Here is a 26,428-nt window from a genome sequence, read left to right as displayed (position 1 = left end):
GCTGCATATGTTCGGTTAGTACGCACTGAGATAATCAGGCATATATGGGTACCTATAGAAAGCGTTTCAATGAAAAGGCCAGATCAGGCCATATGGCCAGGCTTAAAGAGCTGAAAAGGGTAAGGAATAAACAGTTTCACAGGGATGAAGAGAAAGAATCAGATCACGAAGGTAGTAAAGAAACCACACAGGCAGATCCTAATGCTGAAATTTTACAACCACAGACAAGGGATGAGATTGAGCAGAAAAAGAGGAAATTGGAGGAGTTATTTGTACCCAAGGAATCAAAAGTTTCGAGGTTAAAGAAGAAGAGATTAGACAAATTCATTGAGCATCAGTTGAAAAGAGAAGAAAGGAAAACTATTATTGATAAAATGCAGGATTATAAAATGGACACATCTGTTCTAACTAGTTCCAAAAACTTGGGTCATGGGAAACGAACCAAGAAAGAAATCTTTGCTGAAGCTTTAGATCTGGAAAAACAAGGCAGAGGTAATGAAGAAACTAAGCAGATTCTTTACGAAGAACATGAAGTCAAAAACTGGGAAGAAGACCACGGTGAAGATTCTGAGAGTTCAGAGGGCTCTAATGACGACGAGGGTTTCGAATCCAAATTTGGCGATAGCACTACGAATACCAAGTCATCGTTCGTTGATAATAGGCCTGCAAAATTTGGCGGCTCAGGAAAAGGATTTGCCTTCTCGAACGTTCAAGTAATCAAAAAAACTGATTCAAAACCTTCTAAGAAAAAATACAATTGGAGACAAAGAATTGAGCAACAGGAACATAAAGCAAAATCAAAGGATGATGAAATGGACTTTGATACCGACGAATCAGAGGAGGAAGTTTCTTCGCAAGAATCTAATTCCTATGACTCTTCCTTTGTTAGCAATTCTGCGGATGAAGGCTCTTTGGCAGAAGATTCCAGTAACGATGGGAACAACAATGGACTTGAAGAGGATGCAGAAGACGTAGATGAAACCCCTGTTAGCAACGTTGCACTAGAGTTTAAAAAATGGGCCAATAGTGAAATAAAAAAAATGGAAGGCCGCGATGTAGAGGTAACTATGCCGGTGTTAAGTACGAAACGTGATAAACTGGTCCGTCCGGAAGATTTAGAAGACGGTCTTGAAACAACATACATCCCAGTGAATGAAAGTTCCAAGAGGAAGGCATTTTATGTCCAAGTCACCAGGCCTGACAAGATCCAAGAGATTAGGATGCAATTACCGATTCTTGCTGAAGAACAGAAGATTATGGAGGCCATTCACCATAATGATGTAGTCGTTATATGTGGTGAAACTGGTTCTGGTAAAACCACTCAAGTCCCTCAATTTCTGTTCGAATCAGGGTTTGGTAACGATGCATCGGACGAATATCCGGGTATGATTGGTATCACACAACCTCGGAGAGTGGCAGCTGTTTCTATGGCAAAGCGTGTCTCCCAAGAAATGGGAGATCATGGACATGAGGTTGCTTATCAGATACGGTTCGATTCTTCTACCAAAGATAATACGAAAGTTAAATTCATGACCGACGGTGTACTACTGAGAGAAATGATGAACGATTTCAAACTAACAAAATACTCCTCCATCGTTATTGATGAGGCACACGAAAGAAATATCAATACCGATATATTGATTGGGATGTTGAGTCGTTGTGTAAGATTTCGTGCTAAGGAGCATGCTGCAGATCCAGCAAACCACAAAAGGTTGAAATTGATTGTGATGTCTGCCACTTTGAGAGTATCTGATTTTAGTGAAAACACTACATTGTTTTCAACTCCACCCCCAATTCTTAATGTATCGGCAAGGCAGTTCCCTGTATCCGTTCATTTCAACCGCACAACTCCTTTCGATTACGCCGGAGAGGCGTTTCGAAAAGCTTGTAAGATCCACAGAAGATTACCTCCTGGCGTTATACTAATATTTATGACGGGTCAACAAGAAATTATACACATAGTGAAGAAGTTGAGAAAGGAATTTCCATTTCCCAAAAAAAGAATTGTGAATGATGAAATCCCGACAGTGAAAATTAATTCCAAGAATGCAGATCTTGAGGCTGAAGATATTGATTTCAGCGTTCAGGTCATTGATGAAGAAAAATTCAACGCCGACTTTAACAATGAGGTTGATGAGGATGTTGAGTTTGAAGGAGAGGAAGGTTTTGAGGAAGCCTTAGAAGAGGGTCAAACACCGAATGACCCACTGTATGTGCTTCCATTATATTCTCTTCTACCTACCAGTGAGCAAATGAAGGTATTTGAAAAGCCTCCAGCAGGATCGAGATTATGTGTGGTTGCCACCAATGTTGCGGAGACGTCGCTGACCATTCCTGGGGTTAGATACGTTGTTGATTGTGGGAGGTCGAAGGAACGTAAATATAACGAGGAAAATGGTGTCCAAAGTTTCGAAATTAGCTGGGTTAGCAAAGCTAGTGCAAATCAAAGATCTGGTAGAGCTGGTCGTACCGGGCCCGGTCATTGTTATCGTTTATTTTCCTCCGCCGTGTTTGAGCGTGACTTTAACGAATTTTCTCGCCCTGAGATTTTAAGAATGCCGGTGGAAAGTGTGGTTTTGCAGATGAAGAGTATGGCAATTCACAATATAGTTAATTTCCCGTTCCCAACTCCGCCTGATAGGCACATGCTTTCTACGGCAATTGAACTATTGAAGTACTTGGGTGCCCTGGATGATAAGGAAAGGATCACAGACGACGGTAAAAAAATGAGTGTGTTTCCTCTTTCCCCAAGATTCTCAAAAATGCTGCTTGTTTCGAATGAACAGAATTGTCTACCGTACATTGTTTCTATTGTCAGTGCATTATCAGTTGGTGATCCATTTATCAACGAATATGAGCTCGGTATTCAAGAAAAAATTCCACAGAAAATCGAAGATGGGGAGGAGGAGCAAGATAATAAAGAGTTTAGTCTAGACGATGAGACACGCAAGAAACTCAGGGTTAAGTTTTACAAAAGTAGAGTTAAATTTGGGAAGCTGGACAGATATTCCGATATTTTCAGATTATTGAGTGTTGTAAATGCAGTGGATTACATTCCGAAAACTGGACTACAAAAGTTTATCGCTGATAATTTCTTGAGGGGCAAAGTAATGGAGGAGATTACCAAATTAAGAAAGCAATTGACATACATCATCAAATCCAATCTTTCTAGGGAGAGTGTTGCAGTTTCTGTAACCGACTCTGATATGAAAACGGATATCCCCAATGAAACGCAACTGAAGCTGTTAAAGCAGATGATAGGTGCAGGTTTCGTCGACCGTGTTGCTATTAGGGCGGATAGTCTGTTCCCTGAGGACGCCGAGATAACGAACAGGTCCTCAATAGCAAAGATTCCGTATGTCCCAGTGATGGCACAAAAGAAGAACATTGTTGAGGAAACTTTTGTCTACATTCACCCAACGTCTATCTTGAACAACCTGGGCGAGCTACCACCAAAATACATAGTGTACAGCTCCTTGCATCTGGGTGGGAACAGCAAGACCAGAATGAATGCATTGTGCGATATCAAGAGCACACCATTAGCCAACATAGCGCGGAAGGGGCAGCTTCTGTCGTTCAGCAAACCGCTGACGGGCCAAGGGCTGAAGATCATTGACTTGTCGCCTACAGAACGGTACTGCTACGTGATTCCCAGGTTTGGAAGCCCCGTCGACAGCGATCTGAAGATTGGGTGGGATTTAAACCCAATCCCAGTGCATCAAGTGAAGGAGAACGGTCGGTGGATTGTCGACAAATTCATAACCAATAAGAGTTACAAATCGATGGAGAACAGTAAACGCTGATAGACAGTTATATAACAATTGGAAAACATATATCGCATATATCGCATGAATGTATATTATTTAAAGGTAATCCCGTATTGGCTACCAGCACGGTTTGAGGAATTGCGGGCGAAACCCGCCGCTTAGAGACTGTTTGGCGACATGAAAAATATGGAAGTAGCGAAAAGTTGGAAATGAACGAAAAAAAAAAATATGAGAAACAGACAGATACTTGTGGGAAAGTGTGTTTTGAAGAAAAGACAACCAACCTAACTAAGCAATGCCGATGGAGTTCCAACCTTTATTGCACGATATACATACAATTTTGAAGTCGGCTTCCTCTAAATGCAGTGTTCTTGATGAGAAGTTCCCGGGAACCTTTTTTGAGGCGAAGCCGGAGAAGATATATGCATCGTACGTCAGATACATGGAGAGAAGAACTACCAACGATGGAGAGGTTAAGAACGGCTCTAGGATCCATTTTGTTACGATTAATGGGAGGTTTGAGAGTGGTGAGTATCTTCCCGAACAAGGTGGATTTTATAAACTGTACCATGATATTAAACTTGTGTGTACCAACATGATTCATTTTTACCCTACGGATTCAAAAAAATATCAGCTGGTGGACCAGTTCTATAAATTTGCAACGGAGCTGCTGTTAAGGGAATGTTACAAGATAGGTATTCTCTTGACGAGTGAAGTAGGTACTGAAGAGTCAAGTGATAAAGATCCTATTGAGACTAATGAGGAAAGATCAGAGCTGGATAAGGCTATTGCGAAGGACTTTTTGAAGATCTCCACAAGCTACAGATTACCGTTGCGTGAATCATACCATGTTAAGACGAAAGATATGGATCTTTTCACTTCCGTAATCAACAAATCATCGTTGGACCATAGGCCAAGAGAGCTGCCAGATAAGAACTTTGAAGTCAACAAGATAATTCCCCAGGCAAATCCATTCGAAGAAGCACCAAGGCTGGGGTTCATAGCTGCCAACACAAGCAATATCCCGGATCCTACGTTGCCTCCCACAGAAATGATGAGCAAATTCCTGCACCCAAATTGGTATTCTTTGCCGACTACGTCGTGGTTGAAGTACGGTGACTATGCCTCTTGGGCACCTGCTTTTAACGAAGATAGTACGGTTTTGGATTCTACATCTAGCGGCATTATCTGGTTGAAAAGAATTGGGTACTTGACGTATGGAAACAAACGGGTGGGACAAGAAAAGGAGGCTCCAGAGAGTGCTGTGGAAGACAAAATAATTACCGAGAACGTAGATAAGAAGGAAGGAATTCTAGAGAAGGTAGATAGTAAAGTAGAGGAGGTTGATATTGCAGAGAGCGTGGCACAACAAGACAACAAATCTGATGCTAATGCAGTTCGGAAGGAGGACATTAAATTGGAAAATCTCTTTTCGTGGAAGCCATTAAACTGTATTGAATCAGACGAAATTACGAGTTTCAAAGAGGGAACTCAGCAAGATCTTGTAACTGAGACCTTGTTGAAGATCAGAAAATTGAGACAAGACAGGGTCAGCCACAAGATATCAAAGCCATCTGTTGAGGAAACTAAACTGTATTTCAAGGTGAGAAGAATACTAAAGGAGGTTATTGTGAGTAAACAGTTGGCACACATACCTACAAACCACCAGAGGTCATTTCCAATTTTACAGGCAAATTATACGGGTAACATACCAGTGGTGAGAGCACAAACTACAAGAAAGAGGAAATATAACAAGACGAATAGGTGAAAACGAATAGAGATGCATGGTGACCACTAAAGCATCTGTTTCCGATTGTTTGTTCCTAAATGTAACCACGTAAAAATATATGAATAAAATACAAATAAATGTAATACTAAATAATCATGCAGGCGGAGAGCCCCCAACTTCGAAGAGTAAAGGATGTTTTCGAAAAACCGATCAAGACCATGCAAAGTGTCCTTCAGCAGAAGGTGGACTTGTCTGTGTAACTCCAAAAACTCTTTCGAGCAGTTCAGAAATGTACATCAGCGCCCATCAAGAAGGACCCTACCAGATACAGGTTCAAACTACCGATGGTGGCCCAAACCAAAATGGACGACCACGTTAGCAAGGAACTGTTTGTGAAATCTGTAGTTGTCTTGCGGTTGAAAGTTAACGGAGTTTGTTCGTCCGCTACCCTTTGCTCCTCACTGATGCCATGAGTGTCATGAGGAACGGTCATCAGCTTGTTACAAGCCGTGAAGTAGATCAAGGGAGCGGAAACAATTGGTAAAATCAGGGAAAGCACCACTTGAGATAAATTCAGGATTTTCGAAATCCCTCTTTCACCCATAAACATGGTGATAAATAGACATGGCGCGATGGATATCAATCTTGTGGACAACCTTGTGGCCCATGGTGGTAAGGACCACTGTAAAAACCCTTCAGACACAATCTGACCAGCAATAGTGCAAATAATACCTGCGGATTGACCTGAGAAAAGCATGGCGAGAGCAAAAATCATACCTGCAGCTGGAGAGATGTAGTGAACTAGTAGCTCGTAGATAGACAACAGGTCCGCGTCCTCGGCCTCCGGTTGACCTGCCAAAGTAGCACCAGAAACTATCAAGATGGCAGAGTTCACAAACGTGGCAATTAGAAACAACGATATGATCAGTTCCGCGTACGAGTAGTTTAACGAATATTTAATCGCTTTTATACTGGGACGGTGTTCTACCCTACCGTATCGCTTCTTATCATAATCGTCTAACCTTGGTTTCACAATGGATGATCCTAAGTACAGTGAATGTGGCATCACTGTGGCACCCAGAATCCCTAAAGAGATGTACAACGCCTGTTTTTCTTCGAAGATCACTTTCGATGGAAGAAACCCCTTGAACAGTTCACCTTTATTTGGGACTGATATCTTAAACAGTTCCAATAGGAAGCAAGCACAGGTCCCTGCGACCAGCGCTCCGACAAAGAACTCGAAGGCCCTTACTTTTTTCATACTTTGGAATTCCGGTTTGTAGAAGATCAAGATTATAAGAACGTCGAAAACAGTTAGTATCACACCCCAAGTCAGAGGAATGCCAAACAGAATCTGTAAAGCAACAGCAGTCCCTACAACCTCTGCCAAATCTGTAGCAATGATAGCTATCTCAGCAAAGAGATATAACGTCAGATTCACACCTTTTGGTAAGTGCAATCTACAGTTTTCGGCCAAGTCGTGGCCCGTCACCGTTCCCAGCTTCACACATAGACACTGTAGTAGGACAGCAAATATGTTGGAGATGAAAACCGAGAACAGTAGTTGGTACTTATACTGCGCACCACCTGAAACACTCGTTGCATAGTTACCTGGGTCCATATATGCGACACTGACCATGATCCCAGGCCCTATAAACTTTGCAAACTTCTGTAATACATATAGTACTCGACTGGACATTTGGCTAAGCTCTTATACGTGTGTGTGTATCGTTTATCAAAATAAATAGCTGGTGTGTACCAGATGCTGAACCGTTTAACTTTTTAACAGAGGAATGTCTACCGGTCAATAAATACACTAATAATCCTATAGATATTATGAAACTTTCGCACCAAAATATAGTGCAATCTTGTTGAACTGTAGATGAAATAGAGATGTAGGCAAATCTGAGGTGTACGTAGGGACACCTGACTCTTGATCTCGGATCCCATCTTTAAATATGAGTTTAAAGCATCAGGGCTGGAAAATGCAGAACACCCAAACGACCGGAAAGGTTTTCTTTTCTTTTTTCGGGGTGCAGTAAGAAGCAAGAAAAAAGAGCATTCTTTAATGCGGCGAAATTAGGGTTTCTGGTTAGGGCTTTTCCTGCGATAAGAGAGACAATAGAGAAGGTGATACATGGGGTGTCAGCTGCAAGAGCCGTCTCAGTTCATGCAAATATTGGGTGGGTTGCTGGTAATTACGTAGCTGACGCTAGGGTGTATGTACTGTTACTGGCTGTCAACGTGGGGTTTCTTGTTGCTCTGGGGGTGAGAGGGGTGTTGAATGTAGCAAGTGGAACGGTGTCGGCACTTTCGGCGGGTTTGATATTGTAGAAGTTCTGTTGTCCCGGCAACGGGGCTCATTCTCTATCAACTGGTTCCTGCTTCTTTTTCTTTCTCTTTTGTGTTCCTTTATTGTTTCGCTACGAGCTCCCGATGGTTAGAGATTTCCGGTGGAGAGCCGGTGCCAGCCCTCGTTGGTCTCTGTCAAGTGTTCAAGCTGCACTGCATCTTCCACCTTAGATTTTTCTTTGAGAAATCCCAGTATATTGTTCGATAGATGTATCCCTATGCGGGGTTGTTCTTGAGTGAAATCCTTGAGTTCGGAGATTACGCTGCCCCTGGGCACGTAATCGATATAAATCGAGTAGCTATTTGTGTATTCAGAAAACATTGTTAAATGTCTCGAACCTTTACGCCGATTTTTTACATTTCCAGTTATGACGGGTTCAGATTGTGCTGGCAACGCCCTTTTCCTACTCAAATTAACCTGTGACATGTTATTAGAGTGACTGTTACGCACCGTTTCCATCTTCTTATCGGTAATTGACACTGCTTTATGTTCGGTAGCTTCCTGTAGGTTAGAATTCTTTAAGTTGTCGAATGATGTCCATGAACTTTGTGCCTTCTTCTTCACACCGTCTGGTAATCGGCTTGCATTGCTCGTTCTCATCTTTGTTAGAGTGAACGGATTGGAGACGCTCAAATCTTTCGATAATTCCACGTCATCGTTTGTTTCATCAGATTTCTCGTATCCGTGTGTTAGAAACGACGGTAATCCATTTGAGCTTGGCCTACTAGGTTGACTGGTGGCTGGAAGTTCATCGTAATAAGTGTGCTGCCAGGTTCCGTCGCTTGATCCAATAGAACCGGCAGATGTACCGGGATTGTGTTTCCTTAGTTGTAGATCGTCTCCATAGCTGGGGTCCTCATCTTCTAGTCCATGATCTCCTTCCGAAGCTAACAGGGGTTCCTTATTCGTGTCATCAAAGAGAGTTGTGTTTGCCTCCAGCAACGGTTCAGTGTCGTCCTCTAGAAGAAGATTCGATCTAGGCGTAATCTCTCTTCTATCATCATTATTTCTCAGGATAGCATGATCTGGACTTTGGTATTCATGGGCATTTGTTGGCTCAATATCCGAGCTAACTCTAGAAGGTATCAATTTTGGGGGGGGGTTGCTCATTTCTATATCGAGTTCAGCACTTAGCAACTCTTTTATTACACTGCGTATAGTTACCAGTGCCGAATCAAAATCATTTAAAAGAACATCGTCTTTACCAGGTTCGATGTTTACATCCAACATCTTCATGGGACACTTGATGTTGATGAACCACACAGTTGGTTTCAGTAAGGAAAACTCACGATATATGCCGTTCAGTAAATTATCTACTGAACGACCCATCTCCAATCGTGGTGACATCGCTCGATTGTTTACGGACAAAATTTTATGAAGTTTCTTTACGTTGATAACTTCTGAATTAGGGATCATTTTCGGCAAAATCAGCTCGAGTTGGAGGGTTTCACTGATTTTGAGATTTTCCCGGACAATGAAATTTGATTGCACCGGTTTTCGAAGCTTTGCAACAGCAGACAAAGTTCTTGCTCGAGCAATATCCGCACTCAACGACTGTTGGAGTTCTTTGTTGGAGATAAAGCCATTCCTCTTGGAAAGTGAGATTAATGAGAGGCTAAATCGCACTCTGCGGAAAATCAAGGAATAGTTGGTTAAGAGCTGTTTGATATCTTCGATGGCTTTACTCGCCCGCGATGCATACGCCATGCGCCGTACCTTTAGCCCACTCAAAAGGTTTCTAATTATCACGGATGTTCCTATTGGAGCAGGCGTTTTCACTCGAGTACTGGTATTCATGTGTCCTTCCTTGCCAACGTACCAGCTATCAGCTATTCTTTCCTCTGCGGACCTGGTCGTAATTTGTAGAGAACCCCCCTGTACCGCCAGACTACTTAGCAAAAACAATGCCTCTCCTCTAAATCCTAACGATGTCAACGTAGACAGGTCTTGCAGCGTATTAATTTTCGATGTAGTATGATTCAAGCACATCATTGGTCTAACTGGAATAGGTACACCTGTTCCATCATCCCTGACACTTATAAAATCGCATCCCCCTGATACCGAATCAATATCAATGTATATATTTTTTGCCTCCGCGTCAATGCTATTATCTATCAGCTCTTTGACAGCGGATATGGGACTGAATATCAAGGCACTGGCCACGATTTTCTGTTGATCATTTTGAAGGATCTCTTTAATGGCCATCCCGATGTAGTTCGAGGCACAGTCCCTTTAATTCGTTACCCATCGAGCTGAATTTAGGTCATCAAAAAAAAAGTAAGTTATTTCTATATCATTTAGTTATGGAGAAGTTACCAATCGCTAATCAGGTACCGTTAGCTGAAGGGAGTAGTTTTAGCGTGAAGCTTCGACTGTACCGCTAGATAATCGAAAGGTGGAGAGGTGTAATTTTTTGGCCACTGCGCAAAGAGAATAGTATTGATTTCTGTGTCATAATCCAAAATAAAAATATGAATCTAAAGTGGGAAATGGTTAAGAAAGAGAACTTGGACGTATGACAACGGTGTCGCCGTTCAGCTAGCAAAAAGACAGGTCTAGTACGAGAAAAGACAAAAAAGTAAATGGACACAATAGGAATCGAACCAATGACCTCTTCCATGCAAAGGAAGCGCGCTACCAACTGCGCCATGTGCCCTATTAATACAAAAACTTGAATATTTTCTTGTTTTCTCTATAAAAATGTATTTTGGCTTGTGTACTGTACTATAAACTTGAAACTGTCTACTTTTTTAATCGTTTCTAATTACGGACTTAAAATGTAAATGCAATCCATTAAAAAACCTTTGTTTAAATATATCTCTCTAGAAAGACACCTAAAAAGGTGTATTTATAAGGTAGTCTGATCGCTTTCAGTATGAAGAAAGGTTGAAAGATGCTGGGTGAATCTGTCATTAACAGTAGTAGTAATACACCTCAAAGGTACTCTTCACAAAATAAGCATGTCTCTCAAAGCAAACGTAAGAACTGAAATATTTAACCTTTAAAAAATGCAGATAATGTGATTGAATCATGTTCACTAAAGCCTTTCGGTAAGCAATTAGATATTGAGCTCTTCAATTCTAGAATTGTCACACTGTAATTGCGTTAGTTAATACAAAAAAAAAACTTGTCAGTCGATATAGCAAAAATACGGATAACGACATCGCTTTGGGCCAATGTATTTGAATAACTTTCCCAAATATCGGTCAAAATGTCAATGCATAGTTCAGGGTGAGTACGCTTTTGTGTGCAGCGCTGTACTAACCTAGTTTATTATAAGGAAAGAATAATTATACACACAAGTGTGCCTTAATATTTATGTAGTTTCAACAGTTTCTGCTTTTAAAAATTAAAACAGTTGTTTGTTAATCCTAAAAAATAAACAAAAAGTATCCGATCGACTCAGTCAACATTACCTGTGCTATCTGATCGAAGCTCTCGAAGGATCTTAGCTTGTTGTTGGTTGTTTCTCTGGACCAAGACATCTCAGGATGTAGTTGTTTAACCTGTATTATAAGAATTCTTGCCCTCACCGTAGTGAGAAAGAAACCTCTAAATAAAATATAAAATTAAATATTAATCTCGCTAAAATTCTTCGAGAGAAACGAGCTATATCGTGTGCTTTTATATGGTTAATTCTGAGATGAATAAACTACTTCGTCCACGATGCAAAACTTTTCCTATTCGGCTATTCCTAACCAAAGAGGAAATGTTTTGGCTTGTGTTAGCTTTCATTTTACGCGTTACTACCGAATCTGAGTAAAAACGCGTGAATGACAGCTGGCGAGACCACTACCTCAATTGTAGCGTCTCTAATTTTACTTCTTACCGCATTTCTGTATTCATCTGCGGAATTCCAACACTATCATCAAAATCGAAGGGCTCTTGCTTGCCATAGGACTTCTGCTGGATATAGAAAATGAATATGATAAGGGTGATAAGATATCATCATAGGCATAAACAGGACACACACTTGATAAAAGACACAAATGTTAACAAGACAAATAATGATGCCACAAGTGTGAAATTATCCACCACAGTGAGAAAATTGAAGAGCCACATCATTGACTCTGTGCAAATTCTCACGTATATGAAGCCTAACTACATCGAATGAATTGATCCTTCTATCTGTGACAATATAGAAAAGATCATCGAACCATATACTTATATATCAAGTATACACCAGAAGTCATACCGGAACTAAAACGTCTCTTTACTCTACTACAATGAATAGCCACGGCGAACAAGACCCTATTCAACAACTTCCTGAATGCATTAAACATTTTACTTTACACACTTTTCATTCAATATCTAAGCATAGCTGAGAAAGAATATAAAGTTAACCGAGATAAATAAAAAGCACTGGTAGACAAATACATAGCGCAATTTCCTCACTTATAAGAAAGGTACTTGCTATCTTCCATTCATCGAAACCGTACACCAGAAAATCATTCAACATTAACATTACCAGGGAAAATACCCTTCTCTCGTTGTTCATCCCATTTTTCCACCCAATCCACAGGACAAAGCGAAGAATATGTTCTCCAAAACACCTTACAGGGAGCAAAATCCTCACCTTTCAAATTGATACACTTGTGGTAGTCCACATACGACTGCCAGCAGTGCTTTGTTTGGTTCTGTTGCGGGAACCTAGCATCGAACCCTACAGTATGCAGTGGGTTCTCCGGAGCAGCGGTCTCCGCTGCTGGAACCTCAGACGTTGGTTTTATCTCCTCACTCATATCAGATATAATAAATTGATGCCCGTTGCAGTAGTGAACACTAATGAATATACGTATATATTACCAATCGCGTATCCGCCAACAGGAGTCTGCGATTCTCTGCATCCCACATTACCGAACCCTCCTTGAATTTTCCTCTTATTATATTTTTTTTTGCAGCGTATCGGATCTTACAGCCTCGACCTACCATTCACGCATTAAAAAAAGTTGAAGGTGGAAGTTGATTGGTCGGGAGGGGGGATTCGAAGCGTTTGCGAATACCAGCTGCTGAAGCTCTGCTGAGACGACCCACAGCAGTCTTTTATACACACACATACTATATGCAATGTAGAGCGCGCGGTTCTGCTCATTTGGTATGCTGCTGCAACATCTGAACAGCCTTTTGTACGAGCGATGTACTGTTCTGCTTGTCGAGCTCCCTTAGAAAACGTACCAGCTGGAAACACAGGTCCCAGGCTTCGGAGGCCCTGTTCGGATCAGTAGCGCCAGCTGCACTCGATACAAGGATATTCAGCACACGTAGCATTAGTTCTTCGTCACTCAGTATCTTGTCGACACCTAACAGTTCGGAATTCGTGGTCTCTTGTTCATGCCCTGCCTCCTGCGAGTGTTCGTCGATCACTTCTAGGTTCGGGGCCCATTTACTGCCTGAGCTCGAATCGATCAGCAGTTCTTCACCATTGAAGTTTAAAAACACAAGCAGCAGAATGCCCAGCATTTTGGCTTCATTTCCCTCTATGCATAAAGCTAGCAAGTCTCTCGGCGTCATGTGGAGACTGCTAAAAAGAACTCTCCAGTGTTTGGTCTCGATCTTTCGCAAACAGTTGCTGACAATCTCCAGCATGTCGCTGTTCGGGTTTCTCAGCGATTGGTCCAAAGAACCGTGACATGACTTTACCAGATTCAGGATTTGCGTTAAATCACCATGCTCTAAGATTTTGGATGAGAGGATCTTTTCCAGGGCAAATTTGTAATGCTTTAGATTGTGGAATTCCGTCGTAATATCATCCACACTGGCACCAACCTGCATCCTAGCTAGTATCAGCTTGTCCAGATAAATCTCGTGTTTCACCACAAGCTTTGAATGGTCTTTATTAAAGATGCAGTGTAAAGAATGCAAAATCGCAGAAGCGGGCGAAACAGCAACAGGGTATTCCTCATCCTCAATCCCACGTTCCAATACGCTATTTTGATTATCCCATAGATCGGTAATGTTAAAATACAGATAGCGGTTTTCTTGAAGCAAAAAAATCTGGTCCTTTTGAACATCTAATATTCTTTCCACATTGGACAGTAACTTGACACTGTTCCATTCATCAGCGTCCATCTTATCAAGCCGTAAGATCTTCCCCCCTGCATATATCAATAGGCCCTCTCTGAAACTCATAGCCCATTCAATATCTGCCAGTCCACTGTCATTCGGTATCTCTACCTTGATGTACAAGTGGAATCTCTTTAACAAATTAACCCCACTGATATCAATTGTGGAGATAGCGTCAAATACCAGCAGACGTGTATCCGTCAGCAAAATAATCTCAGCAGTCTTGAAGTATCGTTCCGCCAGTTTGCTTGGCTCTTTCCCCTTGATCTTAAGCGGTTTATATCTGAAGAGTGTGTTGACATGAAAGCTGACTACCCTTTCATTCTCAGGGACTGAATACTCCCATATGACGAACTCAGACAGTTCTTTGGTCTCCAGGCCCTGTAATGGAATTCGCAGACACTGTAACGTGCGTGACCCATCTTCGTGCTTCAGATGAACGACCAAGTAATTATTTGCTAGCCAATGCATATCTATGATCGTAAGGTTGGAGTAATTGAACCACACATTCGTCTCCATATTGTGGATTAGAAGTAAATTCTTGTTAGAGATGAACAATGCCATTAGCTTCAGATTACCGTTGATACGAATGGTTGAAATGTAGTTATTCAAACTTTTCAGCGGTAACTTTATCACCGGTAAGATCTCGTGACTGAGAGGAGCATCACTTTGAGGAGAGTAGAACAATATATCATTTCCCCTGTTTAGTAAATAAACTTTCGTATTCCTAAAATCGTAGTGCGTTTGGGAGTATTCTTTCCATAGTTCCCAAAGTTGAAACTCACCGCGTTTACTCGTTGTAACTAAAAAGTTACTGAACGACGTGAAATCCGAATAATTGTAGTGGGGATAACTATGCGGACTGTCATGATCAATTAAAAACAAAAGGTTGCCCAGCGTTGTGTAGAAATGAAGCGTGTTTTTGTCACTGATGAACAACAGGGTGTCGTCATTGATTGGCTTACAAACTCGACTGTTAAACGGTAGATTGAACTCAAAGCATACTGATTTGCTGAGAGTATCAAATTTAACAACCTTTCGCTCATAACACAACACAAGCTGTTTCTTTATTTGAAAGGTCGAGTGTAATGGTCCATTATCGCACAACATAAATGCCTCTGAGGATAATTTGGAAATATCCAATTGATGAATCAAGGTTTTATTGGACTGAGGATCGTTTCCGACAACATATATGTCTTCATTGCAAACACATATCTTAAGACCTCTTTCGATCTTAACCAATGTGCTATCAGATAGTTTAAAGTCAACTAAACGCAGCAGCTGAAGCCCATGAGGATATAATACAATCAGATTCTCTTCGTACCTGCCATCACCGATTTCAGTGAACTTTTTGAAGCCAACAATATCAACAACATCGAAATCAAATTTCAATACAATCTTTAGTCTCAACTCCAAGTTTTTTATGGGCACCTCCTCTGCTGCCAATTCATTGTGGGTTGAAAACAACCCTAGAAATCCTTTATCTTTTGTTGCCACATAACCGTTCTGTATCATCCGTGACGAGTTGTTCTTTTCAAACACGGTCAACGTGTCATCGTCTGCATTATAGTCGTAATCTTGTTCCAGATCTTCATCAAAGTTGGACGGATCAATGATGGGCAATCCATATTCTTTGAATGTCGTCATCTGTGTCGAGTTTTTTAGTATTTGATACGTGAGCAAAAAGTTATTCGCAGTTATCACATAAAAGACCAGTTTACCCTTGTACCACGCCAGGAATTCTGTCTCCTTTTTCGACACGAGTCCGTTGATTGGGTTATCGAAGGTCATTGAAGATCGCAGCGAAATATTCAACCCAAACTCCTCTATAGACGAAGCTGTTCTTTCGTGGACTGCGACTAAAGCCAGCGGCTTCAAATTATAGACCAACGCACGAGCAGGCGTGGCCATGATCAACACATTTGATTGTGGAAGGGTCAACGTCCCGACAATCTCATTGTCATCCAACGGAAGTCCGTCCAAAGAGCTAGCACGCTTCGAAACAGAGAATTGCTGCGGTGGACTAAAAGGCCATAGCTGCATTTTATATGTGACGACGGTGTGCTCTGTCAGTGCTTTCCTTTACAAGCTGCCGAACTTCGAATTTTTGATCACTTACTTTTTTTCTTATCTTCTGCCTCACCAATTTTTTAGGTTAAAGCTCATCGCTCTGCCCACGATATGCCCATCACTGAAATTTCAAGTACGTCGATAGAGCTTTAGGGAGGGAAATGGATACAGTTGATGAATTCTTAAATAGAAGTGATTACATAAAATGATCTAAATATGATACTAAACCAAGGAGAGTTATCAACAGAGAGGGGGCCTTTTTAGGGACACCGTTTTTCGATTTGGTATTAGATCGACTAGTGGTCTTGGAATTGGAAGACGTAGTACCCTGTTTTGTCAAGGTGGCAGTTGTTTGACTGGAAAGTGATCTTGTTGAAGCTATTGTGAGAGAAGTTGATTTTGCCGGGTCTGATGTACTAGTGACAGCTGCAAACCGTTTTGAGGTACGTGTGCTCGAAATGATCTCAGATTGCTCGTTCGTTATAAAATGCTGTGGAAGGTAAATTGTTGACAATGATGCTTCAGATAACAGTGAGGAGTACCATGGGAATTTAGTTATAAAAACTTGGAACTCTGTGAAAGGAAATTGACTTATTATATCACTCTTCAGATCAATGTCAGTTGTCATGGGAGCAAGGTGGTAGTAGTAATTTACCACCGCTTGTGGTAGAGTGATATCATTTTGAACCATGTATGACGTGTACACCTGAAAGTTACTTCCAAAATCGTTCAAAAAAGCTGTGAAAAACGGCATGTCAACATCAGCAGCCATTGACCTTGCTGAGAGAGCTGGTACCGATTCAACGGCCCCAACAGTAATTATACATCGACAGGCTAACAACAAGGCTATGACGTGGACAATGCTCATGAATGCAACTTTATATTCGGTTTCTTCTGATTTACTGTGCCCAATTGAGTGACTAGATAACTAAGAACAAACTATTTTGAAACGAATGGCTAGATCTGTCATTTTTGGCCTCTCCTTTTTATCTGTTTTATCCCATTTGCATTTGGCATTATTTTGCCTAATTAGTCGACTAATGGTTTGTGAGGTAAGAAGTGAAAGATGATTCTTTATGGTTGATGTACGGCACGGACCAGCGCTATAGCACAATAAATAATTATCCCCGAATGAGCCATTTACTGCTTCCTCCTAGAAGACCTAGATACAGTAAAGAAGAGAGAATTTTTTTCTTTTGTTGGGAGGTGATGAATGTATATGGATCTATATAATGTGCATATACTTTTTTATGAGATTTGAAGTGTGCTAAAACTAACATGAACCATCATTAAAAATTAAGTGTGTGTATATCATTTGTTTGATACGTCGTTTCATAAGAGAAGTGAAGCCAAAATTAATAAACAATGGCCATATATAGTTGCGTGGAGGGTGTTCGAACCACCTCTGCTTGATTGCGTATTATTATCACTGGAGGACGCTGATGACGCTGATGTAGATGCCGATGACATACGTTCCATGAAGCTTGTGGAGGAACGCGATGAAATCATGGATGATGGATATGATACTGCAATATGACTAGTGGAAGGAGAGATTACAGACACTGAACTAACGTCTGCACGATTACCTAACCCAATTGAGCTACCAGCCGAAGAAACACCCTCAATGCCTGCTATTGTACTTTGCTGAACATTTCTATTGGTTGTACCTGTAGTACTCTCCGTGAGGGAAAGTGGCGTGTATGTAGACTTAATTGATGATGGAAGTTCCAAAATATAACCGTTGTTCAAATCTTGAGCGTTGACGGCGCTTTTCGAGGGAACCGGTCCCGCGGCGGTGACCAGGGCACCATCAAAATCAACAGTAGTCGCTGAGGTTAAATATGATGTGGCGACGATTATGAACGCTGTGCTTAATGTAAATTTCATTTCTCGAAAAGCTGGTTGTACGCCTTATGTTCAAATATTATAAAAAAAGAAACAAACTGGTGTGTTATTTGGAGGTTTTCTTGGCCTGTTTCAAATATTTGTACAAGTTCTTTCTTCGAAAAAAAATAGGAAGTTATGATGTAAAAGAAAGTTTTCTTCTGAGTATTCGATGAGGAACGCCGTACCTGACTCTGCTTTGGCCTCCCGCTATATATACATAAAATTTTGGGATCGTAACTCAATCTTGACCGAACTACGCGAACAGAGAAAAAAATTGGTAGACGAAAACAAAAACCTAAAGGAACAATGCGGGACCCGTCCTGCGTTCTTTTCTAGACACATGTTCTTTTTTGAGGAAGTTCCAAATATTTTCTTTTACGTAAACTAGTCATTTTTCGTACAAACAAAAAACGTCATAGCGCCCCGCTGCGGAAATCCTCTTGAGATCCATTTTTGAAAAATTTCCCAAGTTTTTTTTCGTCACCGCTTCAAAAGCCGGTAGCAACAATGGCGTTAAGACTCATTTAATACCATAAGGCCGATTTACAGCTCTGCGGGATCTCTTTGGGCCAGAACCTGTGGCGATATTCAACTGGGTTCTCGATCAGAACGAAAAAAAAATTCGTCATTTTTGGTGTCCCCCACTATTTATGTTGATAGCATAGCCCCAAGCATCTGGCCCAGCATACACGATCTCGGATTAGATGCTTCGAGAATCCTAAGTGTTGCTGTCTGGGCGAGAATGCTCTTGGCAAAGAGGATTTTCTGTTGAATGTTCTGGCCAAATGTGTGCCTTTTCAAAAAGGGACGAAACCAAAAGTTGGGAAGTAGAGATCATACAAGAAATGATGTCATTATGGTGAGTCCAGAAATTATTTCACAGTTGCTGTCTAGGCTTTGACACGGAGAGTACTTCCACAGAGAATGTGTGAAATACATTCGCGTTTTTTTCTATTTTTAAGTTCTGGCGCGGTCTATATAGAGAAATAACAACCGACTATTGTTGTCAACATAAGAACTTATTTTGGGGAGAGAGAGAAATGACAAAGTTGCAAGTTAAATGTGCTCTGAAATATCTGGTTCCACGTGATATTTCTTTAGAATTTTGCTTGGGTTAGTTTTATATGTAAGAGCATTGAAAAAAACAACACTTTCTTCAAAAGATTGAATGCCCATGGATGACGCTCGGCTTAATTTGGATATTTGAAGTTCTTTGCTAAACTAGCACGAAGTATAGAAACGAACATCTTCATTTGCGTCAACACCCTTCACTATGCCATTTAATCGAAGTTAGCTTTTAGATATCTACATTGATACTAAAAAGAGAAGAAACGGTATAAAACAAGGAAACCAAGTTTGTCCTACGTTTGCCCCCTTTGTCTGGGCGAGGTTATCAAAATCGTAACCAACAGTATTAATTTCATTTGTGCCTTCGTTCATGATCGATACCCTTAAAAGTATGGCAGAGCCTTTCAGAGTAAAAATCAAACGCCCTTAATATGGAAAAAAAATAGAAAAACATGTTGAAATTTACATCACACCTCTACCCTTAATCGATCGACAAAATTAACTAATCGGGGGGAGGCACACTTTTGGGTAAGCCTGATGGACCAGAATGGAAATGTAAACGTCCCTTTTCCGGCCGATTCGGTTGCTCTTTGATGCTGATTTATGGCCCCATTCGGAGAATTTCAAGGTATACGCCGCAGTAAGAAGTTGCCCATTATTTAGCAAAAGGGGAAAACGTATTGGGATACATTTAGTCGCGATTTACCGATCAGTCGGAAATATTTTCCTATTTAACTTGTTGCAAAGCTCTCTGTTTCTCTTTGCCCATGGTGTGTCGTTTCTTTATATTTTGATTTTGATTTTCTGTGAAAGTACTTACTTTTGAGGAAACTGAACATTTATATCAAATCAAATAACTTGTGTCAAGTCCGCTTCTGTACAACCCCTACTTATTTCTGAAATACCATATAACAGTGAATCATAAACTTAACGACTCTCTCCTTCCCAGGGCACTTGAAGATTTTATTTTATAACTCTTCATATTTTTGTGTCACCGTGGAATGATTGCTAGAAAACACCCTAAAAACTGGAGCAACAAAGTAGTAAACGAAATGAGCCCAGCAAAGAGATCAAAAAACAAGCCAAAACGTAAAGACACTACAAAGATAGATGCAAATGTGAAGGAACCTGAGAAACAAAACATAAACTTACCTTCCATATCCAATATAATTATTGAATCTTCGGCATCGCCTACATTAGGCGGGCACACTGGGGGACTAAAAAATGATGCAAAACCGAAAGCGGCAAGGGAACAAGCACCCCCTGATATGCTAGCTCCTCCAGTCACCTTTGTCCCTAGTGGACTACCAAATAACTATATTGGTACGAACTTTCAACATCGGAGAGGTAGTTCTTTAGATTCGTTTTCACCTGGTAGGGTTTATCAAAGACCACTAACTAACACAGCCAATATAAACGCAAAAGAGCGGGAAATGAGGCAGTTGCAAATAATACGAGAGAGATTACTACACGAGATTACTTCTCTTGAGAGCATAGCATTTGGGCCACAAAGTCAGCATACTGGGAGGACTGACTCATCTGCTGTTTTAAGCGCGTTACAAAATCTCACCGGAGCGCTACATGAAAATGTAGCTCAAATGATTCAATTGGAGAGAGACGCCGGAATGGGAGACAGAGAAATTTACCAAGCTGGTCAGAGATATACCGTGTTACCGCCCTTGGGTACAAGACCATATAATCAGGATGATGGATTTTCAAACTCTTCTTCATATACTTTCCCGCCTCAAAATGCTCCTGCGGGAATGAATATCCCTCCTGCGTTGAACGTTCAAAGTACCCCTCAAAATGTGTTACGGGGTCCACCCATTACACCGGACCTTAACTATCAGCCTGGCATGTCATCCCCCACGGGCCATTTCACAGGGAGCATCAGACAAGGCCCCGTTCCATATACACCATACTATCAAATTCCGCAACCGCCAACCAATCATCCACCACAGTACTTGACGTACTACCAGCCAAAACCACAGCATAATTTGCCTTTACAACGACAAGTGGAGTCCCACGTAGAGCTGCAATCTCCAAAACCAAAGAAGGAACCGAGCCATGTCCGGAGACATTCCAGTGTAGACCGTTCATCCTTAACCAAAACGGGGTCCTCCTTAAAATTCTTCCCCCAGGGCAGTATCGCAGAAACCAACCCGCAACACACATTTGTCTTGGCACCGTTACATCGTTCCACGAGAACCATAGACTTGCCTCCAAGAACGCCGTTTAGAGAAACCTTAACAGGTGAAGAAATCGCCGACCGGTCGTTCAAAACCGTTGACACGAAGCACAAAAAGACTAAAAGTACTTCAAGTGCGGAGGTAACCGATACTTTGAGGATTATTCCTACTTTAAACGGTAAAAACTTGATCACGAAAGGTTCTGTCAGTCATGGCGGGTCGGCGTCAGGGACCACCCAAACGTTGAGGCTGAGCAACAAGGTTTTGCAAGAGAAGGCTGGGAAAAGAACGAAATCGCAAGAAACACCGAAAGCCCTAAGTCGACAGGAAGATAGCTCTGAGGAGGTAGAGAGTGATGGCGAAAAACGGTGTTTCCATTGTAACAGTTCGAAGACGCCCGAATGGCGGGCCGGGCCCTACGGTAACGAGAATATATGCAATGCGTGTGGTCTGTTCTACCGCAAAGTCATTACAAAATTCGGTGTCAGGGGGGGCAATCTACTGATGAAGTACAGACAGCACACGGCGCCCACTAATAGGAGGGTGCCACCGTACATTGAAATACCGGAGGAGTTTATGATACAGTTCCATAAGGAGGAAGAAGAGGCCCAGAAGAGGCTCCCGCGCAAAGATAGTTTAATCTAAAATAGCGAGTCTAGCGTTATAATCATCCGAAAAGTATACAATGTATGTACGTGTCCCTCTGGTGAGCCAATCTTTCTTCTTTTCCCAGCAGGTTGTTCCGTGACACAATTCCATTTTCTTCATCACTGTTTTATTTTTTCCGGGGATAGGCCCTTTCATGATTTTGAAGGAGTAGGATATTTCACGTACCGTATAAATGGGGAGAAAAACAGAGAGGGTTGATCATTTCTATGTCTTTGAGAGATACCGTTCCTTTCAGGTGTTACAGGTATCGAAACATTCAAGATCTAACAATGGTTAAAGTTGCTATTCTTGGTGCAGCTGGTGGTGTTGGACAGCCACTGTCGCTGCTTTTGAAACTGAGTCCCTTTATTTCCGAACTGTCCCTATACGATGTACAGAACCCTGAGGGGATCGCTACAGACCTCTCTCACATCAACACGAACTCAGTGTGTACCGGGTCTGATAAGAAGGACCTACAGCGGGCTCTCACGGGAGCCCAAGTAGTTGTGATTCCTGCTGGGTTAGCGAGGAAACCAGGAATGACCAGGGACGATCTGTTTAGAGTGAACGCGTCTATTGTCCGAATGCTGTGTCTGGAGATTGGCAAGACGTGTCCCGAGGCGACTGTGCTTGTCATTTCCAACCCTGTCAACTGTCTCGTGCCCGTTGCTGCGGAGACTTTCCGGGAGTGTGGGTGCTTTGATGCGGGCCGAGTACTGGGCATCACGACGCTAGATATCGTGAGGGCGGAATCCTTCCTTGGGGATGTCCTGAGAAAGACTAGCGGGCAGCCACAGAACAAGGGGACGATGGGCCAAAAGATCAGTGTTATTGGTGGTCACTCGGGGAAGACGATCGTCCCCATATTACTAGAGAAGAGTGTGCAAGAAACGGTTGGTCTGCGCGCGTACGAGGCGCTTATTAACAGAATACAGTTTGGTGGTGATGAGGTGATCCAGGCGAAGAAAGGTGCCGGGTCAGCTACTCTTTCGATGGCGTACGCCGGGTACGAGTTCACCTCTGCCATCTTGGAGAGCATAGTCCACGGTGGCGCATCCCCCAATACCAAGAAAAGGGCACACTTACCTGCATACGTGTACTTACCTGACTTACCACACGGAGCTGAAGCGCAGTCAAAGCTGGGGACCACTGCGGTGACGTACTTCTCCCTGCCGGTAGTGATCCGCTCCGGTCGTGTAGTTGACGTCGACGTGTCCATTCTGGACAATTTGACCACGCTGGAGAAGCAGATGGTTTCTGTGGCTGTCCCCCCGATAGCCTCGAACATCGACAAGGGCAGAAACTACGTCGCCAAGCCTGCAAAGCTGTGAGAACGGGGTCTGGCCATAGTGACTCAAACTTGTGCGGAGCACAGTTCACCGGGGGGGGGGGAGAGAAAGAGAAAGATATGAAAAATTTCGCAATCTCTTCCGAGTCCTTTGACAGCCAACGCGTGGGGGCGGGGCAGAGCGGTGGGGGATGCGCTGTTGTTTCGTTTTCTTTTGTTGCCAGATTGATCAAAGTCCTTGGATCTTCATTCTACTAGAAGAGACTTACGCATACGCACAGACAGACACAATCCCCCCCCTCCTTTCCTTTTTGCTTTTTTTTTCTTAGGGGAACGCAGCAAGGCCAAACGCAGACTTATTTATTCCCTTTTGCTATACTTCACCTTACTACTTTCTTGCCCGCCCCCCCATACATACCATTCCAGTATAAGAGTATATATACTATCGATGACTCTACGCCAAAGACTGAGCAAGTTGATCTCTTCAAGGGAACCAGCAGCGGACAACTCTGAGGCAAAGAGACTGCGGGAGAGCGAGTCCACTTGCCGGTACAAGATTGACTACAAAGCCCCCAACAACGACGAGGAATACGTACGTGAGATCCACAGACAGATCGAGAGCACGTTGATTGCCGTGACACCTGAATCTGAAAATACAGGCACAAGCACCACCGCGGATCCAAGCAAAGAATCCTCAACTGTCATCACCAAGATCAACACGACGACGACAGCAACGGCGCTGCAACTCCTCAAACCACCGCGGTCCCACAAGAGCAAACCCTACAAGAGGAAGAGCAGTCGTCTCTCCAAGGAACAGATCGACAAAATGGTCAACTTCGACCTAGCGACCCACGTGAAGGGCGACATAGGTATGTAAAATTCCCGGCTGCAACACTCCCCGACAGAGAGAACGTGCGGAGCTGTCACGTGCCCCCCCGGAGAACGGAGGTAAAGCACACAACGACGCACCGACGCGTCTCCGAATCTCTGCGGGAGTGCTACTACTACTAACATGGCCAAGCAGGCTATTCTACCGATTCGAATCCAGTGCAGTTGTTGCACTGCTTGACAGCCCTCTACCGCTGCCCTATAGACGTTTGTCCACGCACCGCGAAAGATTTCACCCTTTTTTAATTGGCACTTTCCGGGAAAAAAAGCTGCCCCGTCGGCATTTACGATTTTTTTGGCGGGGGAGCAAGAGAGGAGATTCTATTTAAATAGGGAAACAGAAGGGAAAAAAAGAAAGAGAGAGAGGGAAGAGAGAGTTGGCACCGACGGTGGGGGGTGAACACAGTTGCTACACATATAGGTCTACGATCAGCGTCGAGAGGTTGACTGCTGTGCGGTTTTTGTGGTTTTTCGGTTGGTGTTCGTTTGACTAGATTTCTGGGACTGTTCTATCGTCAAAGGTGTTTGTTTTCTTTTGTGAAGATCTCAAAGTTGGGAGAAGCACAGTTAATTTTTGGTATTTGTTTTTTTTTTTGTTTGTTTGTTTTCTGTTTGAGGGGGAACAGATAGACAGAAAGGTGCGAAGATAAAGAAAACATAGAGGTGGGTGTGTGCGCCAACAAACTCATCTTTACTCTCTTTTTTTCTCTGAAAGTTTCTCTTTTTTTTTTTTGATTCCCGATCTGCTCTGTAACTCTCGGAGTCGGGGTTTCAAAAGCATCATACAAGAATAACAGGCTTGAAACTTGGGCTTTTCTTTTGGAAGTGCATGAACGAGAGAAAGACAAAAGGTGTGTAGATAAAATCAACAACAACAACAACAGGATAATAATCGGGGAATAATGCTGACCATGGCCCACAAGACAGGAAGCAACAACGATTTTACTAACGTAGAACTAGTTTACAAACAAGTTTATTATGGCCATCCCGACATAAATAATAACTATAATAATGCCACCAATGGGGACGCGAACGGTGGTTTGCATGATGATGACAGTCCGAATACACAACAACAACATCAAGAACAGCAGAGGCATGGTAACGAACCGATCCAAATATCGTTCCCCACTACAGAGGTTATAGGGCACGGCTCCTTCGGCGTGGTGTTCACGACAACGATACAGGAAACGCAGGAGTTGGTAGCGATCAAAAAAGTTTTGCAGGACAAAAGATTCAAAAACAGAGAGTTGGAGATCATGAAACTGTTACAACACCCAAATATCATCGACTTGAAGTACTTTTTCTACGAAAAGGACGACCAAGACGAAGTGTACTTGAACCTGATCCTAGACTACGTGCCACAATCCCTGTACCAGCGGCTGAGACACTTCGTGCACCAGAGGACTTCGATGCCCCGTCTGGAGATCAAGTTCTACATGTACCAACTATTCAAAGCACTAAACTACCTGCATAACAGTGCCAACGTGTGTCACAGAGACATAAAACCACAAAACTTGCTCGTAGATCCAGATACCTGGTGTCTCAAACTGTGCGATTTCGGCAGTGCAAAACAACTGAAACCAACAGAACCAAACGTCTCCTATATCTGTTCTAGGTACTACAGGGCTCCAGAACTCATATTTGGGGCCACAAATTATACCAACCAGATAGATATATGGTCGTCAGGATGTGTGATGGCAGAATTGCTCTTGGGGCAACCCATGTTCCCGGGGGAGAGTGGGATCGACCAACTGGTGGAGATCATAAAAATCCTGGGGACTCCCTCGAAACCAGAGATTTGTGCTATGAACCCAAACTATATGGAACACAAGTTCCCGCAGATTAAACCCATCCCGCTGACGAAAGTCTTCAAGAAGGAGGATGAGCTGACGGTGGACCTGCTAACTAACGTGCTGCAGTACAACCCAGTGGACAGACTCACCCCACTACAAACGCTCTGCGCACCGTACTACGATGAAATTAGGTTCAGCGATGGTGGGAAGATAAAGGAGATGGTACACGATCTGAAATTGCTAGAATTCAACGACCATGTGGAACTAGGGTATTTAAATCAAGAGGAACTTGCCGCTGTGAAGCAGAGATTGAACCCAAGAGGCGAATGAGCATGACCTGCAAGCGGACAGGTGCCGGGAGATGAGGGGGCTGGGGGACTGGAGATAGTCTCGTGTATCACCTACGTTGTGACAACTCCTCTATACTCCAATCCCCCTGCTGAGAAGAAAGTTGTAGATATGGAAATCTCAGGAGTATAACAAATATATTTAACATCATTAACTATTCATTATAAGAACAACAAGCAAACAAACAAGCAATAAAAACTTCGAGCCGGTTGACCGCTCGCGACCAGCCTGAGACCCTCTCTCTGCTCTGCTCTTTCACTTTCCCGTTATTTAGTCGCAGCAGAATCTTGGATTTAAATCGAAATATGTTTTTTCCCGTAATTTCTAAACAATCCTC

General features: G+C 42.5%; 11 protein-coding genes and 1 non-coding gene across 12 annotated transcripts; 5 read left to right on the top strand and 7 right to left on the bottom strand.

The window, feature by feature from the left end:
- Positions 1 to 44: 44 nt before the first annotated feature.
- On the top strand, positions 45 to 3,803 carry ECM16 (ATP-dependent RNA helicase ECM16; the record flags this gene model as incomplete). Its single annotated transcript, XM_022610374.1, has 1 exon — positions 45 to 3,803. One exon carries the CDS (start codon positions 45 to 47, stop codon positions 3,801 to 3,803), a length of 3,759 nt encoding a protein of 1,252 aa, XP_022462510.1.
- A 259-nt stretch (positions 3,804 to 4,062) lies between these two features.
- Positions 4,063 to 5,535, top strand: RSC58 (Rsc58p; the record flags this gene model as incomplete). The annotated part of the gene is made up of 1 exon (XM_022610363.1): positions 4,063 to 5,535. One exon carries the CDS (start codon positions 4,063 to 4,065, stop codon positions 5,533 to 5,535), a length of 1,473 nt encoding a protein of 490 aa, XP_022462509.1.
- A 244-nt stretch (positions 5,536 to 5,779) lies between these two features.
- SMF3 (putative divalent metal ion transporter SMF3) lies at positions 5,780 to 7,195 on the bottom strand (the record flags this gene model as incomplete). Its single annotated transcript, XM_022610352.1, has 1 exon — positions 5,780 to 7,195. The coding sequence occupies one exon, from the start codon at positions 7,193 to 7,195 to the stop codon at positions 5,780 to 5,782; it is 1,416 nt and encodes a 471-aa protein (XP_022462508.1).
- A 741-nt stretch (positions 7,196 to 7,936) lies between these two features.
- MLH2 (mismatch repair protein MLH2) lies at positions 7,937 to 10,054 on the bottom strand (the record flags this gene model as incomplete). The annotated part of the gene is made up of 1 exon (XM_022610341.1): positions 7,937 to 10,054. The coding sequence occupies one exon, from the start codon at positions 10,052 to 10,054 to the stop codon at positions 7,937 to 7,939; it is 2,118 nt and encodes a 705-aa protein (XP_022462507.1).
- Positions 10,055 to 10,432: 378 nt separating this feature from the next.
- Positions 10,433 to 10,505, bottom strand: KNAG0Atrna5A. Its single transcript has one exon. It is a non-coding gene; the product is annotated as a tRNA-Ala (tRNA).
- Positions 10,506 to 12,297: 1,792 nt separating this feature from the next.
- Positions 12,298 to 12,591, bottom strand: COX12 (cytochrome c oxidase subunit VIb; the record flags this gene model as incomplete). The annotated part of the gene is made up of 1 exon (XM_022610329.1): positions 12,298 to 12,591. The coding sequence occupies one exon, from the start codon at positions 12,589 to 12,591 to the stop codon at positions 12,298 to 12,300; it is 294 nt and encodes a 97-aa protein (XP_022462506.1).
- Positions 12,592 to 12,937: 346 nt separating this feature from the next.
- RIC1 (Ric1p) lies at positions 12,938 to 15,955 on the bottom strand (the record flags this gene model as incomplete). The annotated part of the gene is made up of 1 exon (XM_022610318.1): positions 12,938 to 15,955. The coding sequence occupies one exon, from the start codon at positions 15,953 to 15,955 to the stop codon at positions 12,938 to 12,940; it is 3,018 nt and encodes a 1,005-aa protein (XP_022462505.1).
- A 223-nt stretch (positions 15,956 to 16,178) lies between these two features.
- On the bottom strand, positions 16,179 to 16,850 carry AFB1 (Afb1p; the record flags this gene model as incomplete). The annotated part of the gene is made up of 1 exon (XM_022610307.1): positions 16,179 to 16,850. One exon carries the CDS (start codon positions 16,848 to 16,850, stop codon positions 16,179 to 16,181), a length of 672 nt encoding a protein of 223 aa, XP_022462504.1.
- Positions 16,851 to 17,314: 464 nt separating this feature from the next.
- On the bottom strand, positions 17,315 to 17,869 carry KNAG0A05950 (uncharacterized protein; the record flags this gene model as incomplete). The annotated part of the gene is made up of 1 exon (XM_022610296.1): positions 17,315 to 17,869. One exon carries the CDS (start codon positions 17,867 to 17,869, stop codon positions 17,315 to 17,317), a length of 555 nt encoding a protein of 184 aa, XP_022462503.1.
- A 2,069-nt stretch (positions 17,870 to 19,938) lies between these two features.
- Positions 19,939 to 21,771, top strand: KNAG0A05940 (uncharacterized protein; the record flags this gene model as incomplete). Its single annotated transcript, XM_022610285.1, has 1 exon — positions 19,939 to 21,771. One exon carries the CDS (start codon positions 19,939 to 19,941, stop codon positions 21,769 to 21,771), a length of 1,833 nt encoding a protein of 610 aa, XP_022462502.1.
- A 293-nt stretch (positions 21,772 to 22,064) lies between these two features.
- On the top strand, positions 22,065 to 23,105 carry MDH3 (malate dehydrogenase MDH3; the record flags this gene model as incomplete). Its single annotated transcript, XM_022610274.1, has 1 exon — positions 22,065 to 23,105. One exon carries the CDS (start codon positions 22,065 to 22,067, stop codon positions 23,103 to 23,105), a length of 1,041 nt encoding a protein of 346 aa, XP_022462501.1.
- A 1,747-nt stretch (positions 23,106 to 24,852) lies between these two features.
- On the top strand, positions 24,853 to 26,073 carry MRK1 (putative serine/threonine protein kinase MRK1; the record flags this gene model as incomplete). The annotated part of the gene is made up of 1 exon (XM_022610263.1): positions 24,853 to 26,073. The coding sequence occupies one exon, from the start codon at positions 24,853 to 24,855 to the stop codon at positions 26,071 to 26,073; it is 1,221 nt and encodes a 406-aa protein (XP_022462500.1).
- Between the last annotated feature and the right edge of the window lie 355 nt (positions 26,074 to 26,428).

The sequence above is a fragment of the Huiozyma naganishii genome, chromosome 1 (assembly GCF_000348985.1).
Source record: "Huiozyma naganishii CBS 8797 chromosome 1, complete genome".
Taxonomy (NCBI): domain Eukaryota; kingdom Fungi; phylum Ascomycota; class Saccharomycetes; order Saccharomycetales; family Saccharomycetaceae; genus Huiozyma; species Huiozyma naganishii.
Note: the sequence above shows the minus strand (reverse complement) of the source record. Positions and strands in the feature narration are given on the sequence as shown.